Genomic DNA, 26,797 nt, shown 5'->3' with positions numbered 1-26,797 from the left:
GTCTCATATCTATGCAATGCGTATGTGGATGAACATGGTGCCGCTCGGGTTTACCTGTGAGCAACGGTACGTACGGGAAGGGTGAGGTTGTACAAATCGCCTTTTGTCTCAACCTAAACAAGGATCCCTCCTCCAGCAAAGCTGTGGACCAACCCGCCAAGGCGCTTGGGAGTCGGAAACTTAACCGGTTGCTGCTCTGCAGAGAGTCTGCACCGCCCGGCCCATGTGAACCCCAAAGCACTTGTTCCAGTTAAGCTTTTTTAACGTATTTTCTCTACACCTTGGCGCCTCCCTTGGCTTGGGCTAGTCTTGTCGACGAAGGGCACTATTTGAACAGTTTAACATACCCTGTTGAGTTGCAAGAAATAATGCATGCACACCACTCCGTGCAAAAGGACCGGATGTCTTTAATGAGCCTGGGCCCCGGAAGAATTTGGCCGAGGTCATGACAACGCTTTGGAAACTTAGTGCTAATGAAACAGGTGTAAGCACAACGGCAACACACCCCACGCTAAAGGCATTTGATACTTGCGAAGTCTTCACATCAGTATCAATCTTCGGCCATATCTACGCTGTCGGAGACTATATATCGCTCAAGATAGCCATTTGGTCTTCATGCCGCGTCACTTGGCGAACGTAACCATGTACTCTATATTTCACAACGGGGTACAGCCGCACATTCGAGAAGAAGGAACAAACCGAAATTCTAATGTGCCAAGCCTTTGCGAGCAAGTCTCCTTCAAAATTACCGTTAACCATCCGCCTTGACCCTAGCTTCGATAGGATTAAGCATTCCTTCGTGGTGTGGGAAGCGAGATCTGGATACGTACGGGGGGTATCGCATGTTAGGTCTAGGCTGTTAACCATGCTACCGGGCTTCTAAATTTAGGATGGTAGAGCCATAGGCGGTAGGGGTTAGGGGTTCAAATTCGCCTTCCGCGAAGTTTTCGACATGCTAATGTTTTAAGTGTTTCCCTTCTTGTCCACTTCCTTCACGACATACCTTGTTTGTGTTGGCCGTTACGGCCGTTGCGGTTAGCGATCCCACTAGATCATGTGACCCACCACTATATTATGTTCTTGTAGATAGATCTATCAATACAATCTTCAACTATTCTACAGATTATAGCCTGAATGACATGTTTTTCTTTTTAGAATATTGTATCAATATTTTTGATATGAATAGTTCATCTTTTTTGAAAAGACTCTCACTCTTTATTAAAGATATTTTATTTTCTCTGAATCTGCTGATCAGCAGATTTATATACTTTATATTTTTAAGAAAGTATATTCTTCATTGTGAAGAATATCACTTTTTATTTTTTATATATTTAGAAGAAGCAGAGTTATCTTGATATAAGTAATACATCTATTACTTCAGAGTTCAGCTCAAGATTCAGAATTACATACTTCACTAGATAACTTATTAATAGAATAATTACTTATTATAAGAAGACTTCTAACTTATAAGATAAGACTAAGATCAGTTTTTATCAGAGTATGAAACTTAATGATAAGATAACAGAGAAACTTCAGAATAAAGAAAAGTAGAGTTAATATTTATTTATAGAATCTATTTATTTTAACTTATTAAATTCTTCACTATTTCTTATCTCTGAAATACTGACTTTTAATAATAATCTGAATTAATCTATCTATTATACTGCAGATAATCTTATAAATCTTATATAGATAATACTATATAATTAAATGACTACAGCTGAAATCACTTAACATCTCATTATATTTATCTCTATATAAAGAGATACTATAAGAGATAAGTTGCAGAAATATCAGAAGAAAGTTAAATATATATTAAATATTAAATCAGTAATTATATTTAATAACTTCAATTATAAAGTCTGATATATTAATATATTAACTGATATAGAAGTTATTAATAAAACTGATATTTTATTAAGAACTTAATAAGAATCTCTCTTTATATATTATATTAATTCTGAGAAGTGAAAGATCTGTTTTAAGTCTCTATATAGATATATACTATCAAGTCTTATTAAAAATATTTAAATTATTATTAAAATCTTAGAAGTTAATAATACTACAGTTCTGTAAAATAAGATTAATATTAAATATACAATATCACTGACTGAAGAATAAGTTAATATCTTTAAGAAATTGATAAAATTATAAGTTAAGAATAGTGATTATCTTACTTTTCAGAGATATTTCTACTATTTTATTATCTGTCACAAGAAGCTCTGTTAGAGTATTAAAGATATATATTATAATCTGTTTCTTAACAATCTATAAAATTATCAAAGATTATTTATTAAGATATATTTAAATGAGTTTTTCTTCACTGATCAAGAACTCATTGTTAATATTAATATTAATAATTTAATAAAGTAATTGATTAATTATATATTTAAGAAGATTATTATTAAGTGAAAAAAGCAGTCTCAGACTAATTCTGTGACTGTGAAAAAGAATAAGAATAAGAATAAAGATAAGAATAAAAGTATAACTGTATAAAAGTATACTCACTATAGAAGATATGAATATACTATTAATAGATATTTCATCTCATACTCTGATAAAAAGAAAAAGAAGATGAACAAGAAGAATGATGATAAGAAGAAAGAGAAGAAGAATAACTTAATAAGTTCTCAATTAGTAGTAAATACAGTATTTATAAAGATTGAGTTCTATTTCTTCTTCACAGTTACTGAAAAATCATTCTCTAGATCTTGATATTTGAATAGATATATAAGTCTGAATATAATAGATAAGCTTTATTCTTTTTTAAATATTAAATCTTTTAATAATAACATCTCTATTGATTCTGTGATTGAGAGAACTGAGTTTATTAAAAAGATTAAAACTGTCATCTTAAAGATTGAGAGTGATGATATTAACTTACAGAATATTTACTATATTTTTAATATTATAGTTAATCTGCTCTCATTTATAAAGCTTAAAGATCAGAGATTCTGATTTATATTATCTTTTACTATTCTCTCATTTTTCATTTGCAGAGCTCTAAACAGTGATATTTTTTATACAGTTCAGATTACTTAGAATAACATATATAAGATTAATAAGTAAGAGTTCAATGAGAATCTCAATTATCTGAATAAGACAGTTAAGTATATTATAATAATATCTTATAAGTTATTAGTATTATTATTCTTCAATTATAGATGTATACAGTCAGAGACTATGACATCTATCTGAGAACTTTTAGTTCTCAGGGTTTTTCCTATATCTGTAAAGTTAACTATTATACATTCATCAATTTCAGATATGCAAAATCAGAAAATTCCAGCTCAGAATACAAAAACTGTTTACAAATTGCAGTATTTTAACATCATCTAATACTTTGAAACCATTTGACAATATCATGACAAAGGAAAAGAAAACACAGTCTTAAAGATAGACACATTAAATAGATAGACAGAAAGAAATTGAAAGGAAAAGATAAAATAAAGAAAGACTGTAATAAAACAAATTATTAAAAGATAGTATATAGCTGTTTTAACAGACTATATCTGGTTGATTTCCTTCTCTTCATATTCAGATAATTCTGAATTTAGTCATTTTCTTATAGCTGCTTGAGTTTCTGATAGAAAGTCTATTAAGTATTTAATTCCTGTCTCAGTTGAGAATAAGAATCTCATATTTAATTGATTTAGATCATACTTCTCTTTCAATCTGACTCTGAGACTATTGTATAATGCACAGTGCATTATAATATACTCAGAATTCTCATTTGTATTGCAGAATGAGCATTCTATTGAGTCAAATCTATCATTAAATCTTTGTATATAAGATTTGAAATAGTCATGTTCTAGTTTCAGCTGTATTATAGATGAGAATAGTTTCTTTTTACATTTAATTAAACAAGATTTCCACTTGGGTTTTATTTCAAATCTTGAATAATGTATACTCTTCTTTTATTTCTGCCAGCTTTCATTTCACTTGTCTAAACAAGATTCTTTTATTTTTCTCTTTATAAAAGATTAGAACATAATTTTTTGAATAGATCTGCTTAATTCTGCACTCTTTTTTGCAGCTGAATCAGCCAATTCATTGCCATGAATATTCATATGAGCAGGAACTCAGTGTAGATGAATTATCAGCTTTGATGTTCTTCTCTTTTGAATTTTCAAAACAGAGTTTAAGATCAGTTCAAGATTCATTTGATCATTATAAATCTGACTATTTCTAAGTCTTTTTAAAGCAGCTTGACTATCAGAGAATATTCATATCTCTTTCAAACAATTTCCTCTTTTATAAGATTTTATTTCAATGAGTTTGAAAGCTTTCACTATTGCAAATAGTTCAGCATCAAAGACTTCATATTCAGAGCCTAGATTTCAGAAATCTGAGATAAAATTGATATTATCTTCAGTATAAGCAATGCCTGCGCCTAATCTATTCAAGTTCTCATTTTTTGAGTCATCTGAATAAATCAGAATAGAGTCTTTTATATTGATTGTAGAAATTCTTTTCAAATACTGTTCATATTCTTTCTCTTTTGATAGTTCACTTATTTATAAGTCTATAAGAGATTGAAGCTTTTCTCTTCAGAGAGATAACTTCTCATGATCAACTTTTTCAACATTTAAAGAAGAAAATTGATTTTTAATCAGAGAGCATAGTCTGTACAGTTGAGAAGACATTTTCTTTGAAGAATTATTTTCATTTCAATCAAGAAATCTATTTCAATTCAGTTTATTTTCAGAGTTAATTGATGGAAATGAAGAAGAAACTCTTTCTCTGATTATATGACTTAAGCTCATCTTTACAACTCTCAGAGCATAGTTCATACAGGTCTTTTCAACTCTAATAGCAGGAGAAGAAATTGAAGCTTCAATTTTCATTACTTTAATAGGAGATGATTTGAATGCTCTCAGAATTCTTCTCAAGACTCTGTTTTACAGACTTTGAAAGAGTTCAGTGAAATTCTCTTGATTATTTCATCAAACTTGAACTTCATAATCAGCTACTGATGTAATACAGGCTATATATAACTGTCTCATAGCCTGGAAGGATAGACCTCTCTCTGTATTTGATAGTCTGATTATGTTATTCAATAGTCTTTCTGCCTTGACAGTTCTCTGTTGAATGTGATATTTAAAATTCAACTTGAAGTTTAATCATACTTCTAATCATTTGATATTTACACTGGATTTAATCTCTCTATTTAAAAGAGTTAGAGATAGTTCTTTCTCATTGAATCTAGAAAAGAAATGAATTAACTCAGTTTTATTCATATTAAATTGAATTTAATTGATATCTGCTCTAACAAAGATTTTCTTTGCAGCTTCTTCAATTACTTTCAAATTCTCTTTGATAGTTTTTGAGCTGTAGACTAGATCAATATCATTCACATAACTTGAAGATTGCACTATTCTCATATTTCTATTTTTGAATAGATATGCAGTGTATATTGCAAATAAAATGAGTGAGATTGAAGATTCCTGTGATACTTCTATTTTTATCTCAGTCTTGTCTTGTTTCATTCCATTAAAGAAGAGTTGTATACTTCTTTTAGATATAAAACAGTTAACTCATTTTATTAGAGAAAGTGGCAGTTTTAATATCTTCAATATCTGAATTAACTTTGACTTTGAAACATGATCAAATGCTTCTTTTATATCAATAAAAACTGCAGTTGAGACCAGATTCTTATGCTTTGCTATTTGAATATCATGAATCACTGAGAGAACAGTGTCAATTGCAGAACACTGTTTTCTATCTCTCATTTATTCACTGAATAAAAGAGAATCATCTATAGAGCTTATAAAAGATAGTTAAGTAGCTATTATCTTTTCTAAAACCTTTCCTAGGCAGTTCAATAGAGATATTACTCTATATGACTTAGAAATTGAAGTTTTTCTATTAGGTTTTGTAAGAATCACTCCAGTGACTTCTCTTCAGCATTCAGAATAATATTCATTTTTCAAGAGATTGAAAAAGAGCTCAAAATATTCATTCTTTAAGTAGGAATATGTATTTTGAATAATCAAGTGATTAATTGAATCAGGACCTGCAGCAGTTTTAACAGAACTTGAGAAGATAGCTGACTCTAATTCATCTTGTGTAAGATCAGGCCATTCTCAGTCATTTTCATCAATATAGTTGAGAAGTGATATATTCTCTTTCTCTGAATCTGAATCTGAATCTGGTGAGTTCTGAAAGAGAATTCTCATGAAAGCTTGACATTTTTTCTCAAAAGAGTTTGCTGTATATGATTCATTCTGAAACTCATATTCTAAGACTGGAAGTTTTGCTACACTTCTTATTTTAGTATAGTTAAAAGCTTTAAAAACTTCCTTCTCTTATGCTTCTTCAAGAAATTTATTCCAGCAGTCTGTTTTAGCTCTTTTAATATCTGAAAAATATTCATTTCTGACAGCTTTGAACTCTTCATCAGATATTACATCATTCTTTCAATCTCTTCTAGCAGTAGCTAATTCTTTTCTTTTAGATGAGATATTCTCATTTCATCAAGGTTTTGAATACTCAGAAGATTTTCTCTTTGAAATATTATCTCTAACACTTGTTAGAATAATAGATGTAATAAGCTTCACTCTATTCTTAAGCATTTCATTTGAGATATCTTGACCAGAATTCCAATATAGCTCATTCTGTCTTTCAGATTTTAACAGTTTTATACTTTCTTCAACTGCTTTTCAATCAGCTTTTTCAAAGTTATACTGATTAGAGAGAAGAGGATTTTCACTCATTTATTTCTCACTCAGTTCAATATCAAATTGAATAATCTTATGATCTGATTCTGATGTCTCATTTTAATCAATAAACCAGTTTACAAGTCTTCTTTTCATTAGATTTTGTGACATAAAGATTAGATCTATACTAGACTTCTGTTTCATGCCTTTTCTAAAGAATGTTTGTTGATCAGACTTATTAACCAAATCTATTGAATGCTCAAAGGTTCATTCAATCAGATTATCAGCTCTCACTGCTCTCTTGCATTCTGAATTTCACCAGGAATATCTTATAAGTATAATTTTAACTGAAAAGTTGATTTTTCTATAACTATTATTACTACTATTAATAACATTGATTCTGTGAATGTGAAAACACAGATATTAAAGATATCAAAGACTCTTTTAAATTGATACTATAATCTCAGTCATATTTATACTGATACTATAATTACTATAATTAAGAATTCTTATACTGTAAGAAATCCCGCTTCTCGCGAATTCTTCACCTCTATTTCTATCTCTTGTGTAATCAATAGGGCTAGCGGCCCTTGGCTACACATAACTATATAGACTGAAGTTTGTGAATACTATTCATAACTCAGCTTAAATGCTATTATACATTTAACTTCTACATTTTATCTTTCTATCATGAATACTTCTAGTAGTTAACAGTATATATTATATCAAGCTGTAAACACCTGAATAATCATCTGTAAGCACTTATTCTTATATTTCAAGCTCAGTCAGTCAGCAACTATCTGTTATAACTAAAAGAACTAGAAACTTATATACTTCAATTTCTGTGAACTTGACTGTAGATACTCAGAAGCAGTTATCTAAATTATAAATAATCTCTGTAAAAGAAGTCTCAGAGAACTTATTAATTACTTATAGAATATTATTCTCTGTATCTGTGATAGAGAAACTCTTCAAACTTATGAATGAATTAATCTTAGTAAAGAATATTCTTGAGTATCTTCTACAGAACTAAGTTATTTTTCTATAAGAAATACTTACTATCTATAAACACTCTTAAACTGAGTTTCTAGATATAATCTTCAGAAACACTTACAAACTGAAAAGAAACTTTCTTAAGCTGTGATTACTTAAGATTACTTATCAAATCACAATTTATAAAAGCTTTTATAAGTTTGTATTTGAAATTAACTTATAAGTCTGACTATGTAATATAAAAGATGAAGAAGCTGTTATCTATACAATGACAGATCTCTATTACACTGAAGTCAAGAACTAGCTGAATTATCTAGAGAATGATTATAAAAGATCTCACTGATTTATTCTTAAAATCTATCTAGAGAATAAGTTGAAAGACTCTGTAAGCTGAACAGAGAACATCTGAACTATAATCATTAATATTAGAAAAAGAGACAAGAAATCTGATGAAGACTACTTATAACACTTTATAAAATTATGATATAAATTGAGATCTGTGAAAACAGGGCTCTGAAACAAGACCTGAATGATAATATTTATAAAGAGACTGAATAAAGATATACAGAACAAGCTCATTGAGTAAGACTCTAAGTTCTTGACTCTGAAGAAACTAATAACTCTCATTCACTGCTTACAGATCACTGTGAGAGTCATAGACTTATAAAGAGTAAATCACTGATCAGCTCTGTAAGAGTTAGAATAACAGAGAACAAATTTATTAGAAAAAGATAATAAGATATAGAGAGATTTATATCTGACTGCTGAGTAGAGAGAGAGAGTTTTATAAGCTTCTGTAAATAGAGTATATAACAGAGAGATTAAGAAAAAGAGACTCTGCTTTATCTATTCTAAATCAGAACATCTTCATATAAACTGTTCAGATAAATTAAGATAGAAATTTAAGAAGTTATAAACAGAGTCAGTAACAGTCTTTTTAAAAGTCTTAAAGCTGATATCTGAATCTGTTGCTTCTCTGATGAAAATGCTTACTTATAAGAAGAGATTATACTGTAATACTACTGCTCTATAAGTATGAAAAGTATTAATGAACTCAGAATCTCAGATTACTGTAGTGTTTCTAAAGCTCACAGAGTAAATGAGCTGAATAATAAAAACTGAGAATCTGATCTTATAATAAGTAGAATGTGAGAACTCAGATCTGAGAACTGAGAAACTTATAAGAGTTATCTTTGAATTATAAGATCTCTCTGAAATCTAGAGAAGATTTGCAGAAACTGTGATTATTATAAACATTATAGATGACATGTACTTAGAACTTATATAACTTTAAAGACACAATTCATATATAGCTGTCTGTGAGTCAGGTTTATACTTCTAATCAGTGTTAGCAGACTCACTTACAGAGATAGAATCAGTTGATACTGCAGAGTTGATTAGAGAAGATAAGCTTATCTATATAATAACTTTATAAGTGTCTGAGAATCTTGCAGTCATGAAAACTGAGCTTCAGATATCAGAGAAATACTGAGATCTTACAGAGATATTTAACTTAGTAAAGATAGCTAAGCTTTCTTCTCACTATGAGAAGAATCTGATAATAAATTTGATAGAAGAATAGAAACTCTTCTGAGAATCAATCTATAAGCTCTCTTACTATGAGACAGAGATCTTACAGATCTATATAAAGAAGAATCTGAAGAATAACTTTATCTGATCTTCACAGACCTCTGTGAGAGTCTCTGTGATATTTGTAAAGAAGAAGAATAAAGATCTCAGATTATGTATAGACTACTGCAATCTGAACTTCAAGATAATAAAGAGCTACTACTTTCTGTCTCTGATTAAGAATGTAATCAACTGTCTCATGAAAGCTGTTATATTCATATAACTGAATGTAATCAATATATATACATGACTGTGAATACAGTCTAGAAATAAATGAAAGACTATCTTTAGAACTGCACTGAGATTGTTTAAATATCTAATAATATCTTTTGATCTGACTAATATCTCTACAGTATTTCAGTCTTTTATTAATAAAACACTTTATACATATCTGAATATCTTTATAGTAATATATCTGAATGATGTGATAATATACTCTGTGAAGAAGAAAGAATATACTGAGTATATATAAAGTGTGTTAAAGATCTTAGATAAGACAGAACTATATATTAAGCTTATAAAGTATAACTTCAGTATCTGTCAGATTAATTTTCTAGAATATATAATTACTATAAATGATATTCAGATGAAATCTTTACAGATTGAGATTATTCTATTATAACTGAAGTTAACTAGTATTCATGAGATTCAGATCTTTCTGAGCTTTGTGAATTTCTATAGATAATTTATCTTTATATTTATAAGAATCTTCTTGATTCTTACAGATATACTGAAGAGTGAAAATAAGAAGAAGTCATTCTATGAATAGAAAATAAAAAGATTATTAAGAAGAGAGAACTGTAAGAACTTTCTTATCTCAGAAGCTTATAAAGTCTTTATAAGATTAAAACAGATATTTACAGATATAGTAATACTGTTTCACTTTGATCTCTTACTCTTAATCAGATTAAAGACAGATATCTTCTTCTTTATAATTTCAGAAATAGTCTTATAACTACAGTTAAATGAGAACTGAGTTTCAGTGATCTTTTTCTTATGAAAGATACAATCTATAGAGATTAACTATAATATTTATAATCAGAAGCTTTTTATAATAGTGAAATTCTTTCATTATTAATATCACTACTTTAAGAGTCTTATAATAGTGATTACTATTAGAACTGATTATAACAGCTTATAATAGTTTACTTCAATCAAGAAACTCTCACAGTGATAGATTTACTAAGCTCAGAGACTGAGTGAGTTCTGATTCAAGATAGAACATATCAAGAGAACTAAGAACTCAGCAGATGAACTCTCTCACAGATCAGACTATATTAAGAAGATCAGAATAACAGACATAGAGAAGCTAGAGAAGACAGAAAAGCTTCACAGAATACTCAGACTGAGTATTATAAAGAGATTAACTGAAGAGTCTCTCAATTCTCTATAAGAGAAGAGAGAAGAGAGAGAAAAGAAGTCTGTATAACTTCTCTCTATAATACTGAGAGTTAATACTCTGAAGATCTCTGTAAGAATTCTTGAAGAGAGTATCTATAATCTGAAGAGTTTGTAAGCTTTGAGAAGTACTGTGAAAGACCTGATATAAGAAGAAACAGAGTATAAGTCTTTATAAGATCTTCTATTCAGATTGTGTGAACTGTAATTAAAGAATGAATATACTTAGTATATTTAAAAACTACTCATAGCAGAGATTAACTCTGCAGAAATAAAGAATTAAAGAGACTTAAATAATCTCTTATAAAGAGAGAGCTGAATTTATATATCTATGAATAAGTTTCTATATATAGAACTTATTAAAAGATATCATGACTCTTCTCTAGTAAGTCATTTTACAGATACTAGAACTCATGAGTTGCTTATAAGAAAATACTTCTAACTGAAGATATAAGAACTTATAAAGAAGATAGTGAATTCTTATACTATTTATCAGAATTTGTAGATAGTGTAGTTCAGATTATATGAAGAACTTACTTCTCTATTCATTCTACAGAAATCTTGAGAATATTTAGAAATAAATATTCTTATAAGTCTCTCTGAAAGTAAGAACATATATAATACCTGCTTTGACAGTGTACTGATAATAGTGAATTACTTTATCAAGATAACACACTTTATACTCATCTGTAAGAACTTGAAGTCAAAGAATTTAACTTATATCTTTGTCTGTAATATGATTCAGTTGCATGAGTTATTTGTGAATATTATCTCAGACAGAGAATCAATCTTTACAGAAGAGTTCTAATTTAATCTGATAACTATACTGAAGATCTCATAAGATCTAAGCACAGCTTTTTATTAACAGACAGATAATCAGATAGAATATCTGATAAGTATATTAAAACAGTATCTACAGTGCTTTGTCAATTATAATCAGAATAACTGAGTATATTAATTACTACTTACAGAGTTCATATATAATAACTCAAAGTATGTCAGCACAGATAAAACTCTCTTTAAGATGCTTACTAAGACTTATCTGTGAATAATCTTGATAAACTCATGAGAGTATACTATAGAGTGTGATAATACTTATGAATGAGCTGAGAGAATTCAGAAGATTCAGAAGAAAGCTTATAAATTCTTGAAAAAGACTCAAGAGTATCAGAAGAGATACTATGACTTTAAGTATATTATAAAAAGTTTTAAGAAAGATGATAGAGTCTGACTAAGTCTAGAAAATATTATTATATAAAGATCTAGTAAGAAGCTGAATCTCTTATAAATAAAGTCTTATAAGATTATAAAGAAAGTTAGCTTATAATTCTATAGATTGAAACTATTATCTGAGTTATAGATATATAATATTTTTCATGTCTCTTTACTCTGTAAATATAAGAAATTCTTAGAAGAGAACTCTGTGACTCATTACTCTGTTTATAAAGCATTAGAGAGTGAAAGAAAATATCAGATTAAAGAGATTATTAACTCAGAGAAATGAGATTACAAGCTCTGATTCAAGATTCAGTGTGTCACGCTCCCGACCGCGCCAAGGCCCCGTTGCGGTTCCACACGGCCCATCACTTCCATGCGGATGATTCCATCCTGTCCGAACCGGTTTCCAACCACTCTATGACATCATTCGGATATATCATAGGAAGATCCGATTGATGGATATGAGAACCCCACTTCTATACAAGGTCAGCAGATTACTCTTCCTTGGCAATGAGGTGCTGCTGAGGTATCACTCCAGCTATTCTTACTCATGAAATGAGAGGAGAGTATTCACTCATTGTCTATATAGAATAGCTAGATGCTGGCTTCTCATCAAAGAAGTCAGTGATTTGTTTTACTACTACTGGAATATATACAAGAGTTACTATGTGCCTTATATAATCTTCTTAGTATACTAAGTATCATATCTGTGATATCCTCACAATAACTCTGTAGTCTATGAGCTCACTATTCAAGCAAGATAGTTAAGCTTACTTATACAGCTTTTCAAACAACTATCTCTACATGTCATTACTAACTAGTCACCACTTCAGTTCTGTCACATTACAATTTGAATCACTCAATCTGATTACATGTTTGAATCAGTCAAGCTCTAACAGACTGATATGACCTCATGCACTCACACTGAAACCAACTTAATCTCACTCTCTGAGGGAAACACTACATCATTCTCTAGAGTGTGTACACCTCTATTTCAGCAGAAATCTGAGATTCCTGAATTCACTGCACATTTTGACATGAGCCCTTCAACCACTCTGCCATCACCGCAGTCCCTACACACCTACATCTATCATAGAGATAGAGAGATTAAGATCAGAGATTCTCTGAGATACAAGGAAAACATCTTATCTGAATTCCACAGCTTTACTCATACTCTTGAATGAAAATTCTGCCTTAATCTGAGTCAGTATAATACTCATAAGATATAAGTAATATACACTGCCAACCTTCTTGAAGGCATCTCTGCAACTACTTGAGTTATCAAGAAGAGAGAGCTTGAGTGTATCAATGCTGCTGTGACTTGAGAAGAATTCAAGAACTTTCTACTTGATTAAATTAAAGATCACTGCAATCACAGCTTCATGACAGCACAGTGATTCAACTCATTATATTAACAAGATGATAAGAATCCTTTCAATTTCAATACAAGATTTGAAGAATATTGAGAGGAATTAGCTGATGATTTGAATCAATTAAAAACACAGCTTTATCTCATAAAGCTGACTCACAAGGTGCAGACAATAATATCATAATATCAGAGTTCATCAATCAATCACACTGAGCTTGTCAACCTGGCTTCCTGAATCTATTTGAATAATCAATTCTCTGAGAAAAAGATTAACAAGATCTCTTCTAAGTAATTAATGACAGAATCTAAACAGCATCATGACAGCTTCAGTATGAAGAAAGTAAAGAAGAATTCTAAGTATTCTGATTCTTCACTCACTGTAAAGAAACATCAAAAAAGATTTGATAAAGATCTCTGTTTCAACTGTGAAGCTGATGATCACTATGTCAGTGATTGCAAGAAGCTGAAGAAGAGAAGAAACTGAGAAGACATCTTCTTGAAGTCAACTTCTCTTCTGACAAATGTATCCATGAAAGATAAAGAAGAGAAAGAAAAGAATTGACAATTCTCACATCTTCAAGTTCATATTACAATCACAATGCATACTCTGAATAAGAAGATATCAGTGAGGTGTCTACTCAACTCCAGAGTGAATGCCAACTTCATATTCTATTTCTTTTCTTTGATGAAGGATTGAAAGAAGATAGACTCATCAGACCATGCAAAATTTACAGATAAAATAAAATATCACTGTTTTGACATAATTCAAGCAAAGTATGTAGTCACAGACTCAGAAGAAATCTTTAAGAAGAGCAGTCTGCTTCTTCACACAGTCAATATCATAGATGAGAACATCATTCTAGGTCTTCTGTAGTTGAGAGAAAACAATCCTCTCATTGACTGAGTCACTCAGATGTGATAGTATCATCTCACTGATGAAGAGACAGTGATAGAGGAATCTGAAGAGTTTCATCAGAAGAATCTTGAGAAAAAGATTGAGTCAATATACTGTGTAGCAGGTGATTGAGACTTGAGAATAGATAGAGAAGTCATCATTCTCACTGCAAGATTAGCAGCAGTATTCATCATTGAAGGCAGATGTATACAATGTCTCTTTACAGATTTTAAGAATGTCTTTTCAGAAAGAGAAGCAGTGAAGTTTTCTGACATCAAGATATGATATAAGATTTATCTTGAAGACAGTGCAACAGTGCTGTACAGGCCTCTTTATAACTTATCTGTAAAGAAGTTGAATGTTCTGCACAAATATCTTGAAGAAGTGCAATCAAAGAACTGAATATATTTATCAAAGAGTCTGACAGAGACATCTATACTCTTTGTACCTAAGAAGAATGATAGGCTACATCTATGTATAGACTACAGAGGCCTCAATAAGATGACAGTTAAGAATCACTATTCATTACTATTAATTAACAAGATGATTGATTGATTATCTGAAGCAAAGATGTTCTTGAAGATTAATATACAGAATGTCTATCATAGAATCAGAGTTAACAAAGATAATATTTGAAAAATAGCTTTTCATACTAAGTACAGCAATTTTGAATATCTTGTTTTATCTTTTAATCTTTGTAATACTTCAGCCATCTTTCAGACCTATATAAATGAGGCACTGTGAGGCCTTGTTGATGTCTCCTGCATAGTATACCTGAATGACATTTTAATCTTCTCAAAAATGAAGGAAGAACATGATATCCATGTTCAAGAAGTATTGAGTTGCTTAAGACAGTATCAACTCTATATAAACACTGAAAAATGCTCATTCTACATGCAGAAGATTGATTTCTTAGGTTATATTGTTGAGATGAATAGCATTTCAATGAACAGGAGTCAGATCTCTGTCATTGAGAACTGGCCAGCATTGCAGATGTATCATGAGATGCAGATGTTTCTAGAATTTGTGAATTTCTACAGATGATTTATCTATGCATATTCACAGATTACTGCCTCCCTTACAGATCTGTTGAAGAGAAGTGTGAAAGACAGGAAAACAGAACTGTTTATCCTCATTCAAGGCACTGCTCAGGTATTTACAGAATTGAAACAAGCTTTCACAGATGTTATGATGCTGAATCACTTTAATCCTGACTTACTCAGTCAGTGTAAGACTGATGCATTCAGAAATGAAATCTGTGAAATCTTTTCACAGTTGATATCAAAGACCTTTCAATATTGAAAGAATCAGAGAATAATCATTTCTGAGAAAACAGACAATGAATTGTCTGTGAGAGAAGACTTTTTCACAGAGTCTACAAGATGCTGTGAATGAAGATCAGTGACTTTCTTCTTCAAGAAGTTATCACTCATACAGAGAAGGTATGATACTCATGATCAGAAGATGTTAGTAATTGTCAAATTCTTTAAGATCTGGTGACATTATCTTCAGAGTAGTAAGTACTCAGTGCAAGTCCTCACTGATCATGCAAATCTGTGTTACTTCTTGACAACAAAGAGCTTGACAGAACATCAAGCCAGATGAGCAGAGCTGCTTTCAGAGTATGATTTCTATATCTGATATCATTCAGGTCAGCTTAACCCTGCTGACACACTGTCTAGACAGCCTGATTATAATATCATTGATGCAGAGAAGAATTCTATAAAAGAACCTCTGTTATCACTGCAGAAGAAGCTGACTGCAGAGAATTGAGATTCTCTAAAGCTCAGAAACAGCACTGGAGAGACAGCTGCATAACTCAGTATAGAAGATGAAAGAGAACTCAGATCCCTGCAGAGAACTAACACTGAAGATCATGAGCTTCTTATATCACATCTTGCAATCATTGAATTAGCAAAGGATGAAACAGTCTACAATCTTTCAATCTGACTACTTTTGAAATTCATTGATAAGTTACAGAAGAGGAACATCTCTACTGCAGCTTGAATTCAGAAGTTGAAGAAGAAAGAATTCAGTTTGAACTTGAAAGAGACAGACTCTGAGCAGAGCAGTGTCACTAAGAAATCAAGTCACTGATAACTAGAAGAATGTGAACTTCTACTGCTGAATGATTCAGTCTTTGTTCCTTGTAGCAGAGTGATGTGTCAGAAGTTATTAAGAATTTATCATAATAATCCTCATGTGAGGCACTTCAGATTAGAGAAGACTGAGAAGCTTCTAAAATGTAAATACACTTGAGACAAGCTTCAGACAGATGTTAAAGAGTATGTTAAGACTTATAATATCTGTTAAAGAATAAAGATTCTGCAGTATAAGCAATACAGCAAGTTGACATCACTGTCTGTTTCAAAGAGCTCATGATAGAATCTATCAATGAATTTCATAGTTGATCTGTCAAAGTCAACAAGAGTCAAAGAATATGACTCAATTTTGGTCATTGTTAATCACTTCACAAAGATGATCAGATATATTCCTACTCACAAAAAGATTAAAGTCTCTGAATTGACTGATCTGTTTTTAGATATCATCATTCATGATCACAGTGCTCTGAAATCATTGATAATAGATTAAGAATCTCTCTTTATCAGCAAGTACTGATTGGCTTTTTACTATCATCTTATAATAAGGTATCTTCTCAGTACTGCATTTCATTCACAGATCAATAGTCAGACTGAACATCAGAATCAGACACTAGAACAGCATCTTCAAGTGTTCTATTTATATTATCAGAATGATTGATTCAAACATCTTCTGATTACTGAATTTGTATATAATAATGTAAAGAATGCAATCTTAAAGATATCTTCTTTCTATGCTTATTATGAATATAATTCTTCATTACTCAGTGATGTCGCGGACAACATTTCAAAGAGAGGAATAGACAGTCAGAATGTCAGACAGATACAGAGAACAGAGTATCTCTCAGTGTCAGAAGTAAAAGTGAGATTGAAACTTTTGAACAAAATTCATGAGAAGATGATAAAAAGTATTCATCACACTCAGAAGTAGTAGATGAAATACTACAATTGAAAACATCTTTCAATGAAGTTCTTAATAGAGAATCAAGTACTACTTTCAGTAAAGAATATTAAGATAATAAGACTGTATAAGAAGCTCAGTGAGCAGTGACTAGAATCTTTTCTAATAATAAGAGTGATGAATAAGCAGACATATAAGTTGAAATTACTCACAGAATTGAAATCAATTCATTCTGTTTTTCACATTTTCTATTTAAAGCTCTATAAGCAACACTCTGAGATGAAGCTGTCTCAGCTGAATAATATCAAGATCAAGAGTGATACTGAATATCTTATGAAGAAAATATTGAACAAGCAAACATATTACAGCAAGCTTCAATACCTTGTTAAATGAGAAGATTATTCATTATCAGAGAATTCATGAAAATCACTTAAGCATTTGAAAAATGCTGAGAAAGAGATTGCAATCTATGAGATGACTAGTAGAGATCATCTCATTACATGTCAGAGACATTGAGCAAGAAATATCACTTAAGACTTCTCATTTTTTTTAAAGAGTTTTTTAGAGATAATCTCACAGTGATGAGTTAGTGTCTTGTAGACTCTATAGCACTCTTCTTCTATTTTCTCTCAAAGGGTTTTTTAGAAGTTTAATGAGACTACACAAGTGTAAAATTCCTGAAGTGATTAATAAGGAAAAGAAAGAGATATTTGAAATCAATAAAAAGATTAATATTAATTGACTCATAAGTCACTGCTAACCTAATGAGGCTGCAGCCTGCTGAAAAAGTAAAAAGAGGGAATCTCAGAGTCTACTCATTAATAATCACATTCTCATCAAACTCATTCTTCACTGTTGAAGTCTCCAGCACTGATATCTTTATCTACTGAGAAGTTAGCACTGCAGTGCTGCAGAAGAGTATGAGAAATGTATAAAATATCAACTTATCAACTTATAAAGCATCTCAGTTATCTGCTTCAGTTGAAGTGAGATTCTCTTCAATCAGTAATTGATCTCTGTGACACTTTCAACAGCAGTGCTGACTAATCTCTTCTTAAGATCAGTCATTCTGAGGTGTTTTTTCATCTCAGAGACTCACACTTTCATCTTCTTTTACAGATAAGTAAGAGAGATCTTCTCAGCCTTGACAGAATCTATCAATGCTTGAAGCTCTGAGACTCTCACTCTGTACTGCTTGAGTATCTAGACTTCTTGTCAGAACTGACATAACATCTTTCTATGAAGTAATACTTACAGAGAGACAGAAGTTGTTGTTACAGATATAACAGAAACAATGAGAGTGAGAGAAGAGATAAATGCATAAAATCTCTTTCTTCTTCAGCTGCTTAACACAGTGCAGACAAGTAGCAGTGCTGGCCAGAGGCTGCACTGAAGCCTTCTCACAGAGAGAAGACAAAGGAACTGTGGGACCCTGTGGACCCAACTCAGCAGCATTCTGAGCAGGGCTCGAGCGTGCTGCAGGAGGGGAACTACAGATTGAGCTCCTTGAAGCCACTGTCCCCAGAACCAAGCTCTCCTTGAGTTCCTCTCTGAATGACCACACGGGGTCATACACCACTGTATTGGCTGGGAGGGGGGGTGGCGTCACAACAGCGGTGGGGGGGGCAGAGGACAGACCAGACGCAGATGCACTGACTGGCAGAACCACCGCGGCCACAAGAGAAGCAGGAGGAGGTGTGGCAATGAGAGCAGTGCTCCCGCGGCTCATTGACACCACTGTCTCCAACCTGGCTTTCTTGATGGCCACAGAGGCCGCTGCCGCACCATGAAGACATTTACCCACTAGAAAACATCAGAATAAGCCCTTGATTGTCCTCCAAGAATGATACTCCCATGCACTCACTATTGCAATTGAGGGGGGGGGAAGAAAAATGTTTCACAGAGGGGGGGATCTTTTCAAAAAATCCTGCCACTACTGTCAGCTTTGTCCCTAAAACACACCACTTTTGCAGGGAATTTCATACATAGAACAGAATATGATGAGAGATCTGCAAGTCACTTGTTAACTACATTTTCTCCATCTTAAATTGATATATAAGAAACCCACTTACCATGTGTTTGATTTGAATGAAGATGGGAAAAGAAAGACCTACACAGTCAGCAGAATAACTCATCTATTTCTTTGTATCACACACAGTACACACACTGTCAATCAGTTGACAACTGTTGCTATACAACAAAGATAATTCCTAATTCAGTAATCTTGAGAACATAGGAACTATGCTCTTAAGGAGGAGGGCATTGTCATGCTCCTGACTGTGCCAAGGCCTTATTACAGTTTCACACAGCTCATCACTTCCATGCGGATGATTTCATCTCATTCAAACTGGTTTTCAACCACTCTATGACATCATTCAGATATATCATAGAAAGATCTGATTGATGAATATGAGAACCTCACTTCTATACAAGGTCAGCAGATTACTCTTTCTTAGTAATGAGATGCTGCTGAGGTATCACTCCAGCTATTCTTGCTCATGGAATGAGAGAAGGGTATCTGCCCATTGTCTATATAGAATAGCTAGATGCTGGCTCCTCATCAAAGAAGTCAGTGATTCATTTTACTACTACTGAAATATACACAAGAGTTACTGCATGCCTCATACAATCTTCTTAGTATACTAAGTATCATATCTGTAATATCCTTGCAATAACTCTGTAGCCTATGAGCTCACTATTCAAGCAAGATAGTCAAGCCCACTCATACAGCTTCCCAAACAACTACCCCTACGTGTCGCCGCCGACTAGCCACCGCTTCGGTTCCGCCACGTTACACAGTGATAAGAATATTCTAATAAGATAAATGAGTTCACTTGAGAATTATCTAAGTAGATAAAATATCTGCAGAAGCTGAGACATAACTTTTATACTATAAATTCTGATAAGTCAGAATGACACAGTCTTCACTAAGAATCTAATTATAATAAAGATATTAACACTGTTATTTATAAGCTTTAATCTATAAAATAATGAGTTTCTACTGAAATGAACAGTTCATGATATATATAAGAAAAGAAGAAATCATGCTCTCATTAAAGTTAAAAAATAAGAAAATAAAAACAGAGTTATGAATATAATTTAGAGATTAATAAAGAAAAAATAAAGAAAACTTAAATTTATATTCTTAATATCTGTGATACTCAATTCTCTCATAACTATCACTTTCTCTCTTTAAAGAAGTAGAGAGTATTATATCTGTGATACAGACAATTGTTATATTTAACACAAAGACTGTCAGAAATGCATAGACTTCAGAAGACTTATATATCAGAATATACATAATTGTAACAGAATCTTGAGAGCTGATTATCTATGTATGTAATCAGATATCTCTTACAAAGCTGTGTTCACTCTCTCAGTTATACTGAAGTGTTCAGTCTGAAAATAATTGAGATATAGAGAGAGAACTCATCTGTTCAGATCAACTTCTATTATAAATTCATAATATTCATATTATCTTGATTATCTGAATTTTGCAGATATCTGAAAATCTATCTCTCATTGATAATAAGATTGCAGAAATGCGCTGCAGCACAAGAATTATTGATAGTAAATCTAGACATATTCATATATATCTGATCAGAGATTGTACAGACAGAGAGAAGATGATTGTAGACTTATAAGACTGCAGAAGATACTGATAATATCAAGAGCTTTATAAGAACTATTAGCTAGAGTCTGTAAGAAATTACTTATAAGAAGACTTACAGTAAAGAAGAGAACTGTGCTGCTTGAAGTCAGAGACTAATCTGAAGAAGACATGAGATTGACTGCTGATCTGAAAATCAGATACAGTGACAGAGCTGAAAAGAGTGAAGACACTGTTATAAGCAGTGATATCTCTGCTTCATCAGCTGATAAAAAGTGATTAGAGAAGTTATAAGAACACTTACAAGAAGCTCAGCAGTGATTAGACATCATTTATAAAGATATTGAAATTGAAAAATTTTTATTCTTAAGAAGTTCTTGAATTAATATATAAATATTGTTAGAAATACTCTCTCTTTATCATCTGAGTGAAAACACTTCACAGATGAATGAGAATACTCACAGTTTATAAGAATAAGAGCTGTTACAGAAAAAGAAAAAAAAAGATAAGATTCTATAGATAGATCTGAGATATTTATACTACTTTAGAAAGATTTACTTACACTGTGAATAATCTCATAAAATAGTTAGATTACTCTAATAAATAAGAGTGATTATGAATTACAGATCTGAATCTTTTTATATAATTATAAAAAGTGATTATAGATTATAAATATCTTGATTCTACAATTCTACAGAGTTAATTAAAGAATGAAAAATTCCTTATAATTCTACAGTATCAAAGAACAATGATTTATAAGAATAAGTAAAAGATTAACTTATAAATACTTCTCTTTAATAAGAATAATCTCACAGAGAGTGATTCATCTGTGAGATGAATCTGTGTAATAATTACACAAGAATCTTGTGAAAATAATTAAGAGTTAACTGAAACTCTTCTATATAAAAGATATAAGATAAATCTGTGTAGTAGTCAGAGAAGAATCTGTAGATTATAAAGAATTTTATAAAATAAGAAACTGAGTAACAGACTCTTTTTTCTTTATAATAATAAGGGATTTTTTCTCACTGAGGTTTTTTATAGATATAAAGAGTTTTTAGTGAGTATCACTGCAGTGCTGAGCTGATTTTATAAAGTCACTTAGTAAAAGACTTCACAGATAAAGTCTTAGAGAGAGAAAGATATATAAGAAATTCTGCTTCTCATGAATTCTTTATCTCTATTTCTATCTCTTATGTAATTAATAGAGCTAGCAGCTCTTGACTATACACAACTATATAGACTGAAGTTCATGAATACTATTCATAACTTAGCTTGAATACTATTATATATTTAATCTCTATATTTTATCTTTCTATCATAAATACTTCTAGTAGTTAACAGTATATATCACGCCAAGCTGCAAACACTCGAATAATCGCCTGCGAGCACTTATTCTTACATATACTGAAGTTATAATTAAAGATTCTAAGACTAAGTTCTTTTATAAGAAATATATCAATGTGGTTTGGAAGAACATACAACCGTCGGATAATAACGCGGCTGCTTCCGAACTTGCTTACAAATGTAAAGGGGTCATAGCGGCCACTAATTAATTTAGTATATAATATATAAGAAGTCAGTGTACATCTGTAATTATATGCTAAGACAGCAATCTTTGAATCATATCTGATAGCATATCTAAAAACTGATAAGAAGCACAGTCTTCTTCAGAGTGTGATAATTTCATCTATGAAGTGATTTATAGTTATTATATCAGTGTGATTCTAGAACATCTCAAAAGATAGTGTATAAAGAGTGATAAGTAAAAGAGTATCTGATTGATACTGCTTCACTTGTTAAAGAAAAACTCCACACTCAGATGAATATCATGTATGCAAATGAATGAGATGTGAGAAAGAAGATAAGAGCAGTGAATCAGATTCAAAGAAGTCTGCTCTCTACTCAAAAGAAGAATAAAAAGAAGAGAGAAATAATTATCACTGAAGTTATACAATGATAACAGAAATCATATAATAATACAGTGATATAGTGATAGATATTATACAATTAATAAGAAATCACTGAAATGAATATCTCTTTTAGTTAATATAAATAACATTCTTCTCTGCTATCTGAACTGGAAGATATACAGAATCTCTCAGAGAGTTTACTCAAAGTAGTAAGAAAAGCAGCTGAGATCACTGAACTGAAATCAAAGCTCTGTACATGTATGAGAATTCTAAACAAAATTAAGACCTTGTGTATACAGTGACAGACTGAGATAGAAGTTAAATAATAATTGATATTCACTGCAGATTAAGTATTCATGATGAAGAGCTTTACTGATATAATTATTATCATTAATAAGAATAGAGAAAATCAGGTCTTAGATCTGCAGTAAGAGATTAAATGTTTATAGATAACTACACTGAATCTGAAGATTTTATTATAATTATTCACAATCTCTTCAGAAGTATATATATTATTGAAGATCACTGTGTAGAATGAGAATCTGAATATGAAATACATTAAGTTAGAAGATCTGTCAGAGTTATTAAGCTTCAATAATAACTGAAAAAATAATACTGCAATCAGCTGACTAAGTCAGATGTGATTATATTATTAAATTAAACATGAACTTACAGACAGACAGTTAACAGAATTTCAATAAGTCTTAAAATCTATCACATTTCTACATAGAAAAGTGAAGTTATTATGAATAGCTGATGAAAAGATAAATCTCACAGATCTGAAATGATATTCATTCTCATAAATATGAAATGAGTTTTTCAAATGAATCTTACACAATTTTGAGAAAGTGAATATATAAGATAAGTGTTATAAATGCTTCACTGAGTGTAGATAAGTGAGTAATCTTACATTATACTTTATATACTTCAGTTTACACTATCTTATATTGAATAAAGAGCTTTCAATATCTTTCTGTTTACAGATCTTTATTCATAATCTTACACCTGAGTTAAGAGTGAAATGAAAATGCTTAATCTCATAGTTAGACACAGTGAAGAAAGCATATAATATTCTCATTATATAGAAACAAGTGAGTCAATTATAACAGAAAATACTGTAATTAAGTATATCTTAACAGAGAACAGATAATCAGACTTCTATGATACAAGTCACATACTCAGATATAATGAATCTAGATTTGAATATCATTGCTAAAGCACTAAATTCTCTGAAAAAGAGATTCTCTGAGTGAAAATCTTGATATTATAAGTATTGAGCTTACTTCAACTATGAACATCAAAATCATGATATAAAAGATTACACTCAGTATACACAGTTAAGAGAAGTAAGAGAGTTAAAAAACTAGCAGAATCAGTAAGCTCAGAGACACTCACTGATATTCTATAAAAAGTCTTCAAAGTGAAAGAGATATCTGTGTTAGATAATTCTCTGAATTCTGTGAATATCAAGAAGAAGCAGACTCTTAAATAAGATATAAGTAAGAATAATAAAGCAGATACTCATCTCAATGCCTTGAGATCTGAAATATTAATGTATAAGAGACACTTAAGTAAGAATTAAGAGATAACTGTAAAAGTGTTAGTGAATACAGAAGCTTCTATATAATATATTAATAATTATATAATCTGAAGACTGAAAAAGATTCATTGAGTGAAGAATCTCTGATGTATAAGATTATCTAATAACTGATATTTAATATTATCTGTAAGAGTAAGAGTTCTCTTACACTTTGAAGAATGATCTTACTATATTTAAGTATAAGAGCTGTAGAACATGAAATACAATCTGATTCTCAGACTCAATTAATTTCAAAGATTCAATTCACAGATTCAATAATATATATATCATATACAGTTGACTGATAAAAAGAAAACAGTTCATATAATTCTATCAACTGATATGAGAAGAACATTTCATATCTCTGATATAGAAGAATTAAATCTGTTTATACATTAATAAGTAAAAAGAATAATTTACAAGATCTCATCTGAAAGTATTCTGTATATCATACAGAATCTAGAAGTAGAGAAAATCAAGATAAAGAATATATAGAAGAATAAGTATATAAAGAAGCTTCTGAAGAAGTATGAAAAGATCTTCTGAACAGATCTTTTACTGAAATTATCACTGAAATGAGAATTTATACATGAGATTGATACAGAGAATATAAAACCAGTCAATCAGAATGTATACTCTCTGTCATAAATATATCTTAAAGAATAGAAGTGTCAGATCACAGACCTTCTAAAATGTGATCTTATACAACTCTTATCAAGTGCATAAGACTTTTCAGTTCTATTTATGAAAAAGATAAGTGAAGAGTGACAGATGTGTATCAATTATTAAGCACTTAATAAGCTTATAATTAAGAATGAATATTTACTCTATTAAACATTCAAACGGTGAGCAAAAGGCCAGATGTCGACTAGCTCGACGGCTGCTTTACACCGGCCATTGTCCAATACTGCCACACTCCACACACGGTGGACGCCCTCCTGCGCGCTGCAAGCTCAATTCCCACGCCCCACCATTCAGGTACGGAAAATGGATCCCCTCAACCCGCTCTCTGGGAATGGGCGCTTGCATCCTCCTCCTTCAACCATGTTGAGACCGCCGGCCAGATATGGCCCTCTCGGGGCTGACTATAAAGTCATGGCTCTCTTCTCTCCAGCGGATGATCTGGTCACCCTCACAATTCCAGCGTCTCTTCCTGTTGAATCTTCTCAGCCCATCAACCCCTCACTGTTCCTCAAGCTATCAAGTCACGCTTGTCCACTCTTATACTCCTCTCACTGCAATCAACAAGCTTTCTGTTCCTTCAACAATTCATCACTGAGCCCTTCATCCCTATCTGTTCCAGTTTCCTCCTCTGGTTCTGTGCAGGATGAAGAATGGCTCGTCGACACTGTGTATCATCCCCTGTTGACAGTGACAGTGAGGAAGACCCGATGGACATGGATGATGGTGATGGTGATGATGATGATAGTGATGGCACAGCCTCTGATTCCAGTGAAGAGACCGACCTGACAGACCCAGCTGATTATGGAGAAGACAGCAAGAATGATGCCAGAGATCTGGCTGATCTGCTGACAGGTGATGAGCATCTTCCAGAGTACTATATGAATATGATAACTGATCCAGACAGATCCTTACTTCAATACAATGAATACATGCCTAACTCTTGAAAACTGCTTGATCATATCAAGCAGGAATGATTCAAGTGAGTGTCTGAATCCTCTCTTTCTCTCTCCTGACTGTGTTTTCTTTCTAGTTTCTCATATGCTATGCAGATTCTGCGCCTGTATCAAGCAGAATCTCAAGAAGATGTATCAGTGAATGAATATAAAGATGCTATACACTTTCTTTCACTGAGTGCTGAATCAACATCACAGCAAGAGTGAGAGATAATACTAGAGACTTAAATATCAGAGCTCTCTGAAGATATACTGAAAGATCTTTTATCTGATCTATGAGAGAGAGATGCAGAAGAAGATTGACTGAGAGATATTACTGAGAGTAATTAAAAATGTATATAACTATTTCTTCTCATATCATTCTCAGTATCTGAACAGATTCTATTCAGTAACTGAATTGTTTCATAGTACTGATCAGAGATCTGCTTATATTTAAGATAATCTCAAAACTAGTGTAACTGTATCATCTCAAGAAGAGATACTAAAAGAAGTTAGTAATCTATCTGAATAATCTCATTAAAATTATTGAAATAACTGTTATTACTATTAAGAAGAAGTTCAGTCACAGCTAATAACAGATTCTACTCTGTCTATTCTTTCAGCTGACTGAGTTCTCAGTTAATTAACTGCAGATGTTACTAAATCTGTGCTATTAATATATTAAGATTATTCTCTTGAAAAACTCTGACTGCAGACTTAATAACATTCTGATTAAGTTTACTATTAAATTTATCAAAACATTTCTTAAAGAGAAGAAGAAGTATATAAATATATCTACTTTAACTTATTCTAATGAATTATGACTGATTATATATCTGTGAATCTAGAATTATATTTATAGTTCTGAAGATCATCTTTAATTTATCTCTGATTCTTATCTTTTATATTACTTTTCTT

General features: G+C 31.4%; 2 protein-coding genes across 2 annotated transcripts; one reads left to right on the top strand and one right to left on the bottom strand.

Moving 5' to 3' along the window:
• Positions 1-260: 260 nt before the first annotated feature.
• BDBG_17597 (uncharacterized protein) lies at positions 261-721 on the bottom strand (the record flags this gene model as incomplete). Its single annotated transcript, XM_031725281.1, has 3 exons — positions 700-721; positions 348-511; positions 261-325 (listed from the first exon to the last, which is right to left on the bottom strand). The coding sequence occupies exons 2-3, from the start codon at positions 445-447 to the stop codon at positions 261-263; spliced, it is 165 nt and encodes a 54-aa protein (XP_031580115.1). The 5' UTR covers positions 448-511; positions 700-721.
• Positions 722-18,455: 17,734 nt separating this feature from the next.
• On the top strand, positions 18,456-18,951 carry BDBG_17596 (uncharacterized protein; the record flags this gene model as incomplete). The annotated part of the gene is made up of 2 exons (XM_031725280.1): positions 18,456-18,461; positions 18,658-18,951. The coding sequence occupies 2 exons, from the start codon at positions 18,456-18,458 to the stop codon at positions 18,949-18,951; spliced, it is 300 nt and encodes a 99-aa protein (XP_031580114.1).
• Between the last annotated feature and the right edge of the window lie 7,846 nt (positions 18,952-26,797).

The sequence above is a fragment of the Blastomyces gilchristii genome, assembly GCF_000003855.2.
Source record: "Blastomyces gilchristii SLH14081 genomic scaffold supercont1.18, whole genome shotgun sequence".
NCBI lineage: Eukaryota > Fungi > Ascomycota > Eurotiomycetes > Onygenales > Ajellomycetaceae > Blastomyces > Blastomyces gilchristii.
This window is presented reverse-complemented; position numbering and strand designations above follow the sequence as displayed.